Here is a 17,500-nt window from a genome sequence, read left to right on the forward strand (position 1 = left end):
AACCATTACAACAAGATGATACTTGTTATCTTTCAGTAATTATAGACTGAATGACATTTTTGCTCTGAAGATGACATATTAATGACATATTCTCATTACTATCAATGTTTCGTGTTATTTATTCACTGTTCTGATGACAACTGTTTCTCCTTTCATGCTATCAGAAGCTGAAATCAAACTTGCACTGCACACATTTGTTGGTTTCATTGTCTTCCTGGCTTTTTGAGCCCACTTTTTGAACATTGTGTATGGTTTTACCTGTACAGTACACTTTCTTGATTTGGAACTTCGTTATAAACTGTTAAGATTACGAAATATCTCTGGGGATTTCTTGTTTTGCGACACTGGTCTGCTGTTGTATTTTCATTTGTTTCCTCTGTTCTGAGGATAGTGCCAATAACAACATTCTTAAGTCCATTAATAATCAAAAGATATATTGCCTACTCATAATGTCTGTAATAACACCATGGAGTTTGCTTGAAAAAAGATCCTCTAATCTGGGAATTAGCTTTACAGTTTTCAGCAGTACACTTAAGACAGAAAAACTAAAATAATTGTGACTATTATTGATTCATGATGTTTAGTTTAAATTTCCCTCAGGGGTCCAGCATTCATTTCTGGGTACAGGCTTGCTAACCTCAGGGTTCCTTAGCTGGGGAGTGGTAAGTGCCACCAGTACTCTGACACCGTAAGCTCCAGGTATGCTTCAGTAATCACTGAATACTGCAGTGAAGGAACGTTGTGAGCTACAGGAACAGGGATCTTGGTTTGACCACCCAGATCAGGAGGATGGGAAAAAATCCTCAATCTCAAAGTGTGGTGCACGCTGATAAGATGCATGGCTTTTGATGTGAAACAGTTGTCAGTGTATCAGCCTCTGGGAAAACTGCCACATCTTAGTTGTACAATATTACCTAGCAAGTGTGGCTCTATCTGGGTGGACCCTTGTTACCCTAGCTGCTTGTAGGACTGAGATGGAATCCTCGGAATTTTCTCCTCTACCACCCAGTGGAATGGATGGACGCTGGTCGCTATCAACACCCAATCTAACACAAGGGGGCTCATGCAGCCAGTCTTCTCGACTCAGGAATTTTTCAGAGTTGTAGTATTATATACTAACAGAATGCACACGCTAGTCAGAATGTTTTTTTTTTAAGTTAAACAGAAAAAGGCAGCTTTGAGAACGTTCCACCTTTATACATTCAAATAGGTTTAGATGACACTGTTCGAACTTTAAAATCTGTCAAGTGACTGTGAAATTGGTTGAATCTTTTAGTTTCCAAAACGCAACAAACCATTGGAAAGCTAAACGCATTGGGGAATACACCATCATAACAGAGTTACACAACACACTGAACTACAGAAAAGGTGTTGTATCATGAAGAGACCTTACAGTTATTTGCAAGGAAGAACTGAAAGATGAGTGGGGTTCAGAAGTAACTATCAATGTACAAAAATCATGAACAGGGTGGATGGGGATCTAGTAAAATCCGATTCCTTTACCATGACCTTAAACAGCACAAAACTCCCAGAGCATAACAAAGGCAGGTTTCCTTCACTTAAGCATGTCGCCCCATGTTCCAAATCCAACTTGCTGTTTTAACTGTCAGTTCTTTGGTCATATCACACTAGGATGTAACGGAGAAGCCATTTGTGGTAAGTATGGCAAGGGTGCCCTCAAAGGTGCCATTTGTCCATCCCCTTCAAACTGTGTAAATTACTGTGGGGACCACCCCGCCTGGAATAGAGACTGCAACAATATATCTTGAAGAAAAGAAGGAATGGGAGATCAAAACGACAACCTTCCACATTCATTACATCTTTTGCTGCCACTCTTAAAATTCATATTCTGACAGCCAGTTTCACAAATGTAGATTGTTACTGTCAGTCTGCATTTGTCAGTGCAATTGCAAAGCTGCAGTTACTTCAGAGATCATCGATCTCCCCCCCCCCCCCCCCCCCAACGTGAGAAACAAATGGGAATCATCAACCACAGGCAAAAACAGGTATCAAACCACGCCAACGGTGAGTCTGCTTCGGAGCTAATGGCATGTCAAGTCTGCCAGGGGCAACTTTCTCACCCCCTGACTGAATGGAGGGAGAGTGTGAAATCGCAACCCCCTTGATAAATGGCTTCCACACTAGAGTGGAACTGAAACTTCTAGCACAGACACACCTCCTGTGCTTGCATTTGCAAGAAACACATTTCAAAGCCACTGGCGCCCCGTGCTATGGGGTTATAACTTCCACTGCAAGGATAACTTTATTGTGGAAATATCCAAGGAAATGATTGCTGTGTTTGTCAATAATGCACAGCACTTCTCTACTCTCTTTATGGTCACTGCCCTACAAGCAGTAGCCACTGAAGTTCCATGAGGTCAGAAGATTACTATCTGCTTACTGTATTTACCTTCGCAGCATGTGATAGACTCTGACGTTCTCACACACTTTATACAACAATCCCCTGCCCATTTCTTCAATGCCCATAATCTATTATGGGGCTCAAACTCAACTTGCTCTAAGGATTTAATTGATTATCCTCTGTCACTGACCTTTCTTTCTGCTCCCGAGCTCTTGCAGACTCCATTCAGTGGGAAGTAACTGATGCCCTTCATTCCAGGGACCACCCCCCACTGTGGATCAACCTACTGGATGGAGCATTACTTGGAAGGAAGCAGTGGAAATGGATGGTCAGCAGAGCTAACTGAATGCCGTTCAGTCAACTGACTGTGTCTGAACACTGAAGCAGTGTCCAGGAATGGCTGGACGACATCACACAAGTGATCCACCATGCTGCTGACTTACAGGAGGCAACCTGTACCTTGGTGGACAAACGAGTGCCGCTCAGTGATCTGGGCTAGGAACATGGCTCTCTGACAGTTTACATACCACCAAACAACAGACAACCTCACAGCCTTTTGCATCATGGCAGCCAAGGCTCAATGCACGACTAAGGAGAGCAAGAAATGGTCATGACAAGCACTCCTGAACTCTAGCACCCATTCCACTTGTCCCAAAAAAGTATGAGACACCATCAGAAGGACTCCCAGTAAATACAGTCGTTTAGCAATAGCTGCAGTGCTGAAACAAGGGTATCTCCAAACAATGTCCAGAGACATAGCTCAGATAATTGCAGAGCATTTTGAAATGACTACTACCAATGCCATCCAGGATCAGGTGTTCCGCCACTACAGTGCATAGAGAGGGGCCAGTTGGACTTCATATCTAACAAGTCTGAATTTTCAACTGTCCTTTCTCCACGTGGGAGCTGAATTCGACACTGAGGCTCATGATACTGCACTAACTACAACCAAATTCAGTACAGCATATTTCAACATTTCCAAGCAGCATTAAAGAAAATCCTCTTCAAATGTTTTAATTTGATATGGGAGACGTGCCACTTTCCCAACTAATGGAGAGAGGCAATTTTGATATCTCTCCTCACACCTGGAAAGGACCGAATGTAGCCCAGTAGTTACCAGAGGTGTGTAGGAAAAACTCTGAGACGAATGGCTAACCATCATGTAGTTTGGATGTCAGACCTTAGCTGCTCTCAGTGTGGATTCAGATTTCAATCCACTGTTGACAATTTGACCCTCCTAGAGGCAGCTATTCAACAGGCTTTCCTACACAACCATAAGTGTATCGGTGTATTCTTTGACATCAGTAAGGCATACAACACTATTTGGAGACACTGTATTCTAGGGCAGCTCCACCAATAGAAATTTTCGTGGCAACTGTCCTGAGTCAGCAACGTGCTGTCAAATCATTTTAAGCAGGAGAATGGTGTTCATCAGGGCAGTGTTTTAAATGTTACCCTCTTTGCCAAAGCCATAAACAGTACCACCTATACGGTAAAGAGACTTGTACAATGCTGCTTATTTCTGGATGATTTGCAGTTTTCTGTTCTTCCTCCAGTGTAACAAGAGTAAGATGTCAGTTACAACTTACAGTGCAGAGGTCAGAGGGGTGGGCTGTAAAGGCAGATTTTCAATTTTTTGCAAATAAGAGTGTGTGTGTGTGTGTGTGTGTGTGTGTGTGTGTGTGTGTGTGTGTGTGTGTGTGTGTGTGGTCATTTTAACTGTTCTCAGCCTATTTTTAATTTACCTGATTTGAACATAAGGGACACCATTCTATAGGTTTCTGGGCCTTAGTTTTGACTCCAAATTGTCATGGTTGCTGCACCTGAGAGACCAGAAAGCCAGAACCAAGAAGCCAAAAAACATCTTAAAATGCCTTAGCCACAGGTCTTGGGGAGTGGACAAGGCATGTCTGCTTCAGATTTATTGGGCTTTCAAGTGATTGCGGCTAGACTATGGGTGCAGAGTGTATGGGTGGCTGAAGCTGGTGAAGTGCCACTCACCATTCAGCAACAGTTCCCCATGGTGCAAAGGGTATTTAAGTTCCTCGCTGCTCCAAATTACCAGCATACCATACTGTTGCTCGTCCATCTCTGGAATATCTTTTCTCCACTCGTCTATGAGGAGCAAGGCGATTTGGGATCCACATGCAGAGTGTGCTGGAGAAACTTGGTGTGGACCAAGCTCAGCCTCAACTCCAAGATCTGAACTGTCTTCCACCCGATTACTGCGGAGGCCCATAGTAATTTTAGATTAAGTACAGTATAGGAGAAGTTGCACTCCTACATATATTTTTAATACCAATATAATGGAAGGAAACATTCCACGTGGGAAAAATTATATATAAAAACAAAGATGAGGTGACTTACCGAACAAAAGCGCTGGCAGGTCGATACACACACAAACAAACACAAACATACACACAAAATTCAAGCTTTCGCAACAAACTGTTGCCTCATCAGGAAAGAGGGAAGGAGAGGGGAAGACGAAAGGAAGTGGGTTTTAAGGGAGAGGGTAAGGAGTCATTCCAATCCCGGGAGCGGAAAGACTTACCTTAGGGGGAAAAAAGGACAGGTATACACTCGCACACACGCACATATCCATCCACACATACAGACACAAGCAGACATATTTCATATGTCTGCTTGTATTTATAGATGGGTCTAAACATGAGGACACTGCTGAGAGCTCTGTAGTTTTCCCTGATTGTGTCCTCAAGATCGGACTGCCTCAATACTTTAGTATCTTTGACATAGAGTTATATGTGATCCTGTAAGCACTGGGACAGATGAAACATGTTCTAAATTCCTTGTCTGTTCCGATCCCCTGAGTGCTCTTCACTCTCTACAATGCTTGTAGCCAGCAGATACAGTAGTTCAGAATATCTAGGATGCCCTCCTCCAACTACAAAGGTTGGGGAAGGAGGTGGCTTTCTGCTGGGTACCAGGGCACATGGGTATTGCATGCAATGAAAGAGCACTTGTAGCAACCAAGGAGGCATGTCGCGATCCTCAATTCATTCAGTATGCTGTCCTCCTGCATGGTATCACCTAGCTGTTGAGGTACAGAGTCATGCGAAGATTGGCTGTAAGTGACAGATAACAAGCTGCTTCTTGTAAAGTCCACAATGTGGGTATCGCGTAACTCTTTCCAGTCACACAGGGAGGATGAGGTCCTCATTACTTGAATTCAGGTAGGACACAGCACTATGACACATGGCTTCTTGCTCCATTGAGAGGACCCTCCAATGTTGAGTGCATGCAGTGTACAGATCACATGCACCACATTTTACTAGACTGTGTATTATTTTCAGACCAGAGGGTGGAAGCTCATTTGGCGAAAGATTTCCCCTCTAGTTTAGCTGTGCAGCAAATGAATGTGGTACATTAAAATATTGCCAAATTTGTTGCCTAAAATTTTGAGATGACTTTTTTGATGTGTTGTTAGGGTAACTGGCTCATCCGTGTTTTTAGTGAGTGATATACTTTCACTTATTAGTTTTAGAACATTTAAATACTTCTAACACAATCTTCCATGATGTGAGCTAGTATGATTGTGCAGATGCTCATGGGTAAGACTGAATGAGAGAGAGAGGACGCGATTTTACCTTGTATTACTTTTTATCTCTTTTCTCGCATTTTCTCCATTTAGCCACATTTTTTTCAACTAATTTTACACACACACACACACACACACACACACACACACACTAGTTTGCAGTCGGTGCCTCTGAGTATCTATGACGTATCATTTGAGACATAAGCCACGCTCATTTCCAAATCCATTCAAGAAACGCATTGACTGTGGACGCATATTCTTCCTGCAGGTAGTGAAGTGAAACTTGGCAACAATACAGAATATGTATGGGAACTCTGTAATCCTCAAGTTGTTTTCTGTATGGTACAGCATTATCCTGCTAAATTCACTTGGTGTATTCTTGTCATCTCCATTCTTGAATCTGAGTGATTTTCACTTAACGTGGGACACTGGGTTATTAATTTATGGTTTTGAGTTTAAAAAAATTGTTCCAAACAGAAATTCCAATTAATCTTGTCTTTTAATTTGTGATTTGTCTGTCCTAGCCACCATTGGGGCAATAAGGGAGAAATGAATGCTGAAGATGTTCATTGGCTCTGAGGTAACGGAGTTGAGCTGTAAAGTGGAGGTTGCATATCTCAATGGAGGCCAGCTTTTGACCTCTTCTGTGACAGAGCTAGATGCAGCCATATCAGAATCAAAAAGGAAATCTTATGAAAACTTCTCCATCATAAGTCTTCTCGTTACTTTCAGCTTCCCATAGTCTTAGAGCAAAAACCTTAAGAAACTTTGCACTTGATAATGCCTTCTTCCACTTCTGCTAACATAATTCTTGGGTTTCATGAACACACAATTTTATTTATGAATTTGTGGCACTGAATAATTTATTAACTGGGTTTTTTATGCATCTACTCCAACTACCATATTTGCATGCTACTTGAGTGTGACACAGAACACCACGTAAACAACGATCATTTCAAAGTACAAACTTCATAATATCTTATTAATCACGCTGATTTATGCTTACTCATGTTACATATACAGTAATTTATGTTTTATTAACATTGACATTTGTCATGAGGATATAATAGTAAATACAGTGTATATTGTAATATGGCATTTTTTTCCATTAGTTTACTGAACACAACAGCAAACATCAACAGGAAATTAATCATCAACAACATACTCAAATCAAAAATGGTACCTGATAAACACACTAAAAGCAGTCTACTTGATATCTATTACTGCACTTTGTTCACACAGTTTACTGAAGGTAATTCATGAGGATAGTCAACTACAATAATAAACAATTTTTTTGGTTCCCAATTTGAGAGTAGAAACATACCCAAGGTGCACTGCATCACAATCACCTGGGCAGACAACAGTTGGCAACAGGAGACCAATGTCAGGATGGTTTGTGGCTGGTGATTGGCAGTTGTTGGCTGTTGTGCGGCAAGGAACTCCTGAGCATAAACTGTTCTGATCTTGATGAAGTCACAATCTCTTTCTCAGAAATGATTCTGGGAGGTTTTGCAATAACTGGTCGGTTAGAAAGTGAAGCAAATTATCTTTGAGGTACCATCAGGCTGACACTTTTAGCTAACATCTGAAATGTGGTTAAAAAATAACAAAAGGAGTGACTCAAACTTGTACCTTCATGTCTAAATTGCACAACCTTTCCCATTAGACCACAAACAGATTCAACACTACAACAGGTCGAGCAGAAGACAACATTTTTTGCAGAAACTTCTGCTTCCTACATTGTTCCCATGTTGTGCAGTTGGTCAGATTTAGAATCTGAGGGAGGCCAGTTTTATTTGCACCTTAAGTGAACAACTTGGGATTTTGACTACTGCAGCCAACCAGTAGCCAGGTTTTGTGTCATAGACTGTACCCTAATGGTTCCGTGCCAGCACAGTTCTATACCACTGCATCCATCTGTCCCTGTTATCAGAAGTTTTCTTATAACTGAATGATGGCAGGGAGAAGAAGGGATGCCAATTTTCTTTATACTTCTCATGAAAAATTATGTTGATATAGCTATAGTTCAGTGTACAAGCTAGATGTTCTTTACAGATTTATTTTGAACCTGTAACATCTGTATATGCACACCCTTTGCAGCCAACATTGTGTCTACAGTAGTTTCATACAGTTTGGAGAATAGGCCAAGGATGATTTTGAGAAGATAAGAGATGAAGATGGGTGTGTGTTACATGATACACCTACAAAACAACTTTTCTCCAGAATTCTTCCAGTATGGATAAGTGCTGTTGTTTTAGCAAGATCACCCAACCGCTGTCGGTTACATAAAAGTGGTGCAGATGAACAGATGCCAAGTGATTTATGATATCAGGAGGCATTCCATAGCTTGTCCATTTTCTTGTTTGGCTATATATTGTAGGCAAGCATTGATAAAACTGGAAATTGATGAAACTCTGGCCCTTTATACAAAAAGTAACATGTCATTTCCTCCAAGTCCTTCAGAATTTCTTCGATGTTACCTGATTTTTAAGTACTGTACCTCAAACAGGAAAAAGGAAACCTTATAATATCATTTTGTTGTCCATCTGTCTGTCTGTTAAGACCCATTTTCTCATGAACGGCTATAGGTAACAAGCTGAAATTTATGTCAGTTACTGAGGTGTAAAAAATTTAAGCTTCTACATTAATGTAATCAAAAGATATAGTCATCTATGTCATGTATTTTGATACAAACTCACTCATCAAAGCCATTAGGGTACTTCCCATTGACCTAGAATCATAAAATTTGGTAAGAAGCAATGTTTCATGGTACAAGTAAAGGAAAATAGTCATAAAATTCGCAGTCTGTAAGTACATCACAAAAAAATATTTTCCCTTTGCTATTTGTTGATCTGTCTGTCTGTTTAAAGTCCTTTTTCTTAGGAACAGGTAGAGGTACCAAGTCGAAATTTATGTCAAATACTAAGGTCTAGGTGCTCTAAAAAATGTAAGCTTCTAAGTCAATGCACTCAAAAGATATGGCCATATACATACACAATTTATTGATATTTGCAAACTCACTCATCAAATCCTACTGATGAACTATCTATTTACATGTCAGGCCTAGTACTAGCTTCAGAAGTACATATACTGAAATTGGAATGATAATGAGAAGGTCAGAGGACTGGCCATCCTCTGTATTTTTTTTTAAAAAAGGACTGAGTGAAGTTCTCATCGATGGAATCTGAAATATGTCATGGAATATCTGCCCTGAACCAGTGATGAAAACACAATGAACAATATCAATCTGCAGCTCTCAGGTTCAAATCTTGGTTATAAATACAAAAAGGAGGTCTAGCATTAAAGCACATAACTAGAAACCGAGGGGCCAACGGACTGGATCTCAGTTGGACCATGGTTTTTCAGCCTTCATTTTAACCTAGCCCTCACTTCTCTACAATGTGAGGAGTTGCTAGAAACAACAAGAATGGCTGGACCACATCACACAAGTGATCCACCACGCTGCTGACTTGCAGGAGGCAACCTGTACCTTTGTGGACCAACAAGTGCCACTCAGCAATCTGGGCTAGGCATGTGGCTCTACAACAGTGTGTCTATTTGATGATAAAAGCAATCTAGATGAATGTTCACTCCTTGCTTATTCACCTAATCATAGTTACAAAACTGCATCTTCAGAGCCTTTTTCAAAAGATTGTTTTAATTTCAACTTACAATGTAGTCATTTATATTTCATTTTTAGCAGTTGCCAGAAAATGCAAAGAAATATTTACACTACATTTGCACAAATATTAGGAGCAAACATTCTGTCAACGATGAGGTCATTAGAGATCGAGCATAAGTGTAGATTGGGGAGATGTGTATGTATTCAGCAAGGTCCTCTACAAATGAACCCTCCCAGTATTTGTCTTAAGCAGTTTAGTATAACCTACAGAAAACCTACATCAGGATGGCTGGATGAGGATTTGAACTGTTGTTCTCCAGAATGCAATCCCGTGTCTTACCACTACAATGTCATGCACAGTTAAAAAAATAATAATAATAATAATAATACATCAACAACTTACCATACAACATAAACTAATAAAACAACACGTTCCCACATACAAGTATGCACCACAAAATGTAATGGAGAATGATGAATACAAATTATACTGAAACAAAACCATTATAACAGATGAAACAACACCACATAACAAACCTGACATCATACTCACCAATAAAAAGAAGAAATTAACACAACTAATTGAAATATCCATACCCAGTACAACAAATATACAGAAGAAAACAGGAGAAAAAATTGAAAAATACATCCAACTGGCTGAGGAAGTCAAGGACATGTGGCATCAGGATAAAGTTTGTCAATTATACTATCAACTACAGAGAGGCAAAACAAGCAAGAGAAAAATACCTTGATGATCTCTGTATTTCAGTTGAGGACAACATGAGCAAGGGAAATATCGACAAGGCCTATAAATGTGTGAGACATTGCTTTGAAGACAGAAGAAACAAATGTAGGGCTGTGATGGACGAAAATGGCAATATGTTGGATGACGATGATGAAGTTGCAAGAAGATGGAAACAATATATAGGAAAACTGTACAGCGGACCAGACCTGTCTGAAAACATCATGGAAGAAGAAACAGAAGTAGATGCACACAACATAGGTGAACCTATATTAAAGGTAGAGTTTGAACTAGCTCTGAAAAAATTGAAAAACAACAAATCGCCTGGTATAGACAATATCCCAGCCGAACTTCTGAAATCTGGAGGAGCAAAACTGAATCAGGAGTTGTATAATCTTGTTTTCAACATGTACGAGCAGGGTAAAATTCCTACAGATTTTGAGAAAAACATTATGGTCCCCTTTCCAAAGAAGGCAAATGCTACAAGATGTGAAAATTATAGGACACTCAGCCTAGTTACTCACGCCTCTAAAATATTAACCTCAATTATCCTAAAATGCATAGAACAAAAAGTCGAAGCTACACTCTCCGAAGACCAGTTTGGATTCCGGAAAGATAGAGGAACCAGAGAAGCAATATTTGCTCTAAAACTAATAATAGAGAAACGACTAGACAAAAACCTGAAAATGTACATAGCTTTCGTAGATGTAGAGAAAGCCTTTGATAATGTTAAATGGGATAAGATGTTTGAGGTACTCAAAAAAGTAGGAATAGACCATAAAGATAGAAAAATGATATGGAACCTGTACAAAAATGAGACAGCAGTTATCCGTGGATGGACGAAACAAGAAGAGGTGCAGATACGGAAAGGTGCCCGGCAAGGTTGCGCACTATCCCCTGTTATCTGTAACGTATACATTGAAGAGGCGCTGAAAAAAGTATCGGAAAATTCACAGACAGGTGTAGCAATTCATGGCCAACGAATAGATATGATAAGATATGCCGATGATATAGCTGTCCTGGTTGAAAGTGAAGATCTTATAGTCCTACTGAATATAATGGATAAAGTTATGGGTGAAGAATATAATATGAGACTTAATAAAGCAAAAACAAAAGTAATGGCATGCGACAAAGAAGATCAAGTGAAAGTCCAAGTTCATGTAGGCAATGAACTGCTTGAACAAGTTGATAAATTTACTTATCTGGGCAGTAATATTACCAGGGATGGAAGGAGCAAGGCAGAAGTGAGAAGTAGAATAGCTCAAGCAAAGGCTGCTTTTAACAAGAAGAAAAACATATTAACATCTAAGAGCATCAGCCTTGAAACCAGGAAAAGATTTTTGAAATCATATGTGTGGAGTGTGGCATGCTATGGGTGTGAAACATGGACTCTCTGGACAGAGGAACTGCAGAAGCTAAATTCTTTTGAAATGTGGTGCTATAGACGCATGCTCAAAATAAAATGGACCGACAAGGTCACAAACGAAGTGGTTCTGGAAAGAGCAGGTGAGAAGAGAAGCTTCTGGAGTTTCATTGTTAAAAGAAGAGTGCAATTTACAGGCCATCTATTAAGACATAAAGGACTCCTGAACACAATCATAGAGGGATATGTCGAGGGAAAAAGATCAAGAGGAAGACCACGACTGAGGTACATGGATCAAATCGTGAAAGATGTGGGATGTAACACCTATAAAGAAATGAAGAAAAAAGCTGAAAGACACACAGAATGGAGACAAGCTGCCATTGTAGCTGTTGCAAACCAATCCTTGGATTGACCACTACAGAAGAAGAAGAAGAAGAAGAAGACTATCAACTACAGGAGTCATACCACATAATATCCACCAGTACATCAACACAATACAGCTACACCCAAACTTATATATACAACTACAGAAATCTGTAATTATTGATACATGTTCAATTACCCGACAGTTCCTAAATGCAATGTAACATATACCGTACAGTAAAAGGAAGTCACGCTTGATCAAGGTCCACGTCACTTTCCATTTTTGACCAGACATAACGTCTGAGAAAAGAAAGAATAATAATAAACAAGATGTTAAATGGGCCCTGACACCGCTTCTAAATTGTCCAGAACACAAAGAGAGATTCCTGAAAGTGCAGCCAGAAATCTTAGCACAGAGCTCATCATCATCAGCATAAGAAGAGATTTATGTGCACATCAAGAAACTTAAAAGCAATAAAGCATAGGGGAGGACAGAAATGTAGCAGAACTCTTGAAAAATTTAGGCTCAAATTCACTTAAAGAAATTACTCAAATAATCAAAAACATCTGGCAAACCGAAAAAGTCCAGAATCTACATCTACATCTACATTGATACTCCGCAAGCCACCCAACGGTGTGTGGCGGAGGGCACTTTACGTGCCACTGTCATTACCTCCCTTTCCTGTTCCAGTCGCGTATGGTTCGCGGGAAGAACGACTGTCTGAAAGCCTCCGTGCGCGCTCTAATCTCTCTAATTTTACATTCGTGATCTCCTCGGGAGGTATAAGTAGGGGGAAGCAATATATTCGATACCTCATCCAGAAACGCACCCTCTCGAAACCTGGCGAGCAAGCTACACCGCGATGCAGAGCGCCTCTCTTGCAGAGTCTGCCACTTGAGTTTATTAAACATCTCCGTAATGCTATCACGGTTACCAAATAACCCTGTGACGAAACGCGCCGCTCTTCTTTGGATCTTCTCTATCTCCTCCGTCAGACCGATCTGGTACGGATCCCACACCGATGAGCAATACTCAAGTATAGGTCGAACGAGTGTTTTGTAAGCCACCTCCTTTGTTGATGGACTACATTTTCTAAGCACTCTCCCAATGAATCTCAACCTGGTACCCGCCTTACCAACAATTAATTTTATATGATCACTCCACTTCAAATCGCTCCGCACGCATACTCCCAGATATTTTACAGAAGTAACTGCTACCAGTGTTTGTTCCGCTATCATATAATCATACAATAAAGGATCCTTCTTTCTATGTATTCGCAATACATTACATTTGTCAATGTTAAGGGTCGGTTGCCACTCCCTGCACCAAGTGCCTATCCGCTGCAGATCTTCCTGCATTTCGTTACAATTTTCTAATGCTGCAACTTCTCTGTATACTACAGCATCATCCGCGAAAAGCCGCATGGAACTTCCGACACTATCTACTAAGTCATTTATATATATTGTGAAAAGCAATGGTCCCATAACACTCCCCTGTGGCACGCCAGAGGTTACTTTAACGTCTGAAGACGTCTCTCCATTGATAACAACATGCTGTGTTCTGTTTGCTAAAAACTCTTCAATCAAGCCACACAGCTGGTCTGATATTCCGTAGGCTCTTACTTTGTTTATCAGGCGACAGTGCGGAACTGTATCGAACCCCTTCCGGAAGTCAAGAAAAATAGCATCTACCTGGGAGCCTGTATCTAATATTTTCTGGGTCTCATGAACAAATAAGGCGAGTTGGGTCTCACACGAACGCTGTTTCCGGAATCCATGTTGATTCCTACATAGTAGATTCTGGGTTTCCAGAAATGACATGATACGCGAGCAAAAAACATGTTCTAAAATTCTACAACAGATCGACGTAAGAGATATAGGTCTATAGTTTTGCGCATCTGCTCGACGACCCTTCTTGAAGACTGGGACTATCTGTGCTCTTTTCCAATCATTTGGAACCCTCCGTTCCTCTAGAGACTTGCGGTACACGGCTGTTAGAAGGGGGGGCAAGTTCTTTCGCGTACTCTGCGTAGAATCGAATTGGTATCCCGTCAGGTCCAGTGGACTTTCCTCTATTGAGTGATTCCAGTTGCTTTTCTATTCCTTGGACACTTATTTCGATGTCAGCCATTTTTTCGTTTGTGCGAGGATTTAGAGAAGGAACTGCAGTGCGGTCTTCCTCTGTGAAACAGCTTTGGAAAAAGGTGTTTAGTGTTTCAGCTTTACGCATGTCATCCTCTGTTTCAATGCCATCATCATCCCGTAGTGTCTGGATATGCTGTTTCGAGCCACTTACTGATTTAACGTAAGACCAGAACTTCCTAGGATTTTCTGTCAAGTCGGTACATAGAATTTTGGAAAATTGTTCTGATTCATCCACTACATAAAAAAGATAATAAATGAGATGTAAACAACTATAGAGGGATCGCTCTATAGCCAGTCACCTACAAAATTCTATCAGCTTGTCTCTCGAATAGAACACAATAGCAACTAGGACCCAAAGTAGAAGACTATCAAGCAGTATTCAGACTGAACAGATCATGTCCTGAGCAAATTTTCAACCTCAAATACATATTCAAAATGCGAGCTCTCAGACAAAAACCTGAAGTATGCACATTTGTAGATTTCAAAAAAGCATATGATTCAATAGACCGGCTCACTATGCCAAATTTTAGAAGAGAGGCGATTAGATCCCAAAACACAAGAAATCATAAAACAAACACTAATTGGCATGAAATCTAAAGTAAAATTTATGAAGGAGATTTCAGAAGCCTTCGACATTCAAACAAGTGTGACACAAGTTGACATTCAAACAGGTGTGACACAAGGTGATGGACTCTCTCCTATTCTGTTCAACGTAGTTCTAGACAAAGTTATGGACGAATGGGAAAAAGAACTCAAGAAATGTGGGTTTTGGAAGCCAATCCTACTGGGCATTGCCAAAAACAACCTTTACCTACCATATCTTACATTTGTAAACGACCTGGTGATATTAACAGAGGATGAGCAGACTGCAGTCAAACAGCTGGAAATACTTAAAGAATGTGCAGAGAAAGAGGGTTTACAAATTTCATTTGAGAAAACTGAACTCTTTTTGTTCAAAACCAGAAATTGCAAGCTTGAAGACAAAATAGGGTGAAATTGACAGGGTCCCATACTTTAAATATCTTGGAGAATTCATCGAACCGACAGGTACTGAAAACATCTCACAGCAACATCGCCTCCAAAAAATTAAAAAAGGGGTAGGGTTAACGGAAAACCTCTACAACAAAAAATCAACGTCAAGAGTGCAAAAATTCTACATTACAATACTGTCATAAAACCAGCAATCCTCTACGCAAGTGAAACGCTAACCCTTAACAGAAAACAACAACTTGAAGACATCAAAACAGAAGAGAGAAAGATCATCAGGAAAAATCTAGGGGAAAACATACCCAAGACAGTTATAGGCTACAATCAATTAAAACGACAGAAAAGTTTTCAAACATTGAAATTGATATTAGGAAAATGCAAATGAAATTCTTTGGCCATCTCAGCTGACTACCAGAATATCAAATGACAAAAGAATAACAGATTATGTAACCTCACTTAAGAAATCCACACTTTGGTTAGATGAAATTCGAAAGGACCAAAATAATGCAAATATAAGACCAGCCGGCATTCTAGAAAGAGACACCTTCAGACACAAAGTAGACAAATTGGAAGTTATATCAGAGCAACCAAAAGCAAAAACAGTATAGAACACAGTCTGAGCATAAACAAGCCTTAAAAATTGATCGAGTTATTTGCCAATAATAATAATAATAAATAATAATAATCAGTAGGGTGTTAACATAAACACAGACAGATCGAATATAAATTTCAATCAGAAAATTCAAAAATCATAAGGAAGTGTTTTACTTGAATTGCTTTACCTTAATGTCATGATGAACTATCCCTTGGGAATGGATGTACTCAATTCCGCAAACCAGATGGCGAAATCCTTTGAGGCATTGTGTAATATCTATGGGTATCTTTTTATTATTTCTATTATTTAGCCATTGCAGAAGTGTTTGATCACATAGCTGCATCTGTATATAAAGTGTGGCACAATCTCTCTGAAACATAGCAGAAACAATGGTTCAGCTCAATTACCATTGCTACCACACATATCATCATAACATTGCTACATTACATTGACAAAAAATATGGGAACTAACTTCTATGGTAACATCTAGTGTCACTTCTAAAACAAAACAGGAAAGATCTCAACAATTTGGAAGCTTCAGTATCACAAAAATGCCTTTCATATCTACCAGAACTATAACACACACACACACACACACACACACACACACACACACACACACACAAAGTAGTACATATATTCTTTTCTTCAGTATCTGCCTTCTTGTTAATGTCCTTGTCTATATTTCAAAACTTCCTCTTCCATGAAAGAAAGGAAAGATAGGATAGGAAAGGAAATACTCTATGTACAAAAAACCATTTCTTTATTTGCCTAAATCAGTTTAGGGAAAACACGGAAAATGCGGATGGCTGGACAGCGATCTGAAATACCTTCCTTCCAAGTGCAACCACACAAAGTACCTACACACTTAATCAAGTAAGGGAAAGCAGTATTCAGTTTACGGTCTGCAGTCTGTCGGATTTTTTTTTTTTTTTTTTTATTTATTTTTTAACAGGGGAGGGAAGCGGGAGCTGGTAAATCTGTTGTTTGATTATGATGAAGCCAGAATATAGTTTAACATCAGCCATGAATGCTTTCCAACACTGTGCAGGTGCTGGGCAATTTTGGAGCTTTTCAGCATCTCTAAACAGCCCACTGCATACATCTCATTGACATTATCAGCAGCACAACTAAACTTCTCAAAAACTGAAAAAGAAGCATTGGACATATTCTGTTATATAAACAAATCGCTAGTTTATCTGGTCAAAACAAAGTTTTATCTCACCATAGATCAAAAGCTCTTGACATCACTCTTTGGTACCTAACCCAAAGCACAGCACAAAGCCTACAACAGTGGGTCCTATTTTTAAGTAACCCAATGCCCACCACCCTACACCAATGCATAAGGGGTTTCACACTTACCAATAAAAACCAATTAAAAATTTGAGACAGTAGGTGTACTGATTCCAGCTGGATGCAAACACATGGCATATGCTGGAAAAATTCCTCACATCTAATGAAGCAGTCAGATCAATATGACAGAACTGCTACTGTAGAGGGTGATACGATATGTGCAACATGGCCACACATTGACAGTGATATTGAATGAATGGTCTCAGTACACTATTTTTCTTCATGATTCATAATTAAGATATCTTGGGAGCCTGTGCACATGTATTCTGCTGGCCCTTTCAAAAAGGGATTGTAGTTGCCAGTGGAACATCCTCTCTAAATGCCCAGATACTAATGACCACCATATGAGCCACAATACAGGCTGTGGCATCAATTTTTGCAAGTGAAGGAGCTCTTCACACCACCATTATTT

General features: G+C 39.8%; 1 protein-coding gene across 1 annotated transcript in view; it reads right to left on the reverse strand.

The window, feature by feature from the left end:
* The window catches only part of LOC124616742 (eukaryotic translation initiation factor 2-alpha kinase 1-like), a 152,608-nt gene that overhangs the window by 57,142 nt on the left and 77,966 nt on the right, over positions 1-17,500 (reverse strand). Inside the window, exon 8 of the mRNA XM_047145111.1 lies at positions 15,923-16,105. Coding sequence (XP_047001067.1) covers positions 15,923-16,105 — 183 coding nt within the window. The remainder of the gene's footprint in view (positions 1-15,922; positions 16,106-17,500) is intronic.

Source organism: Schistocerca americana, chromosome 5 (genome assembly GCF_021461395.2).
Source record: "Schistocerca americana isolate TAMUIC-IGC-003095 chromosome 5, iqSchAmer2.1, whole genome shotgun sequence".
Taxonomy (NCBI): domain Eukaryota; kingdom Metazoa; phylum Arthropoda; class Insecta; order Orthoptera; family Acrididae; genus Schistocerca; species Schistocerca americana.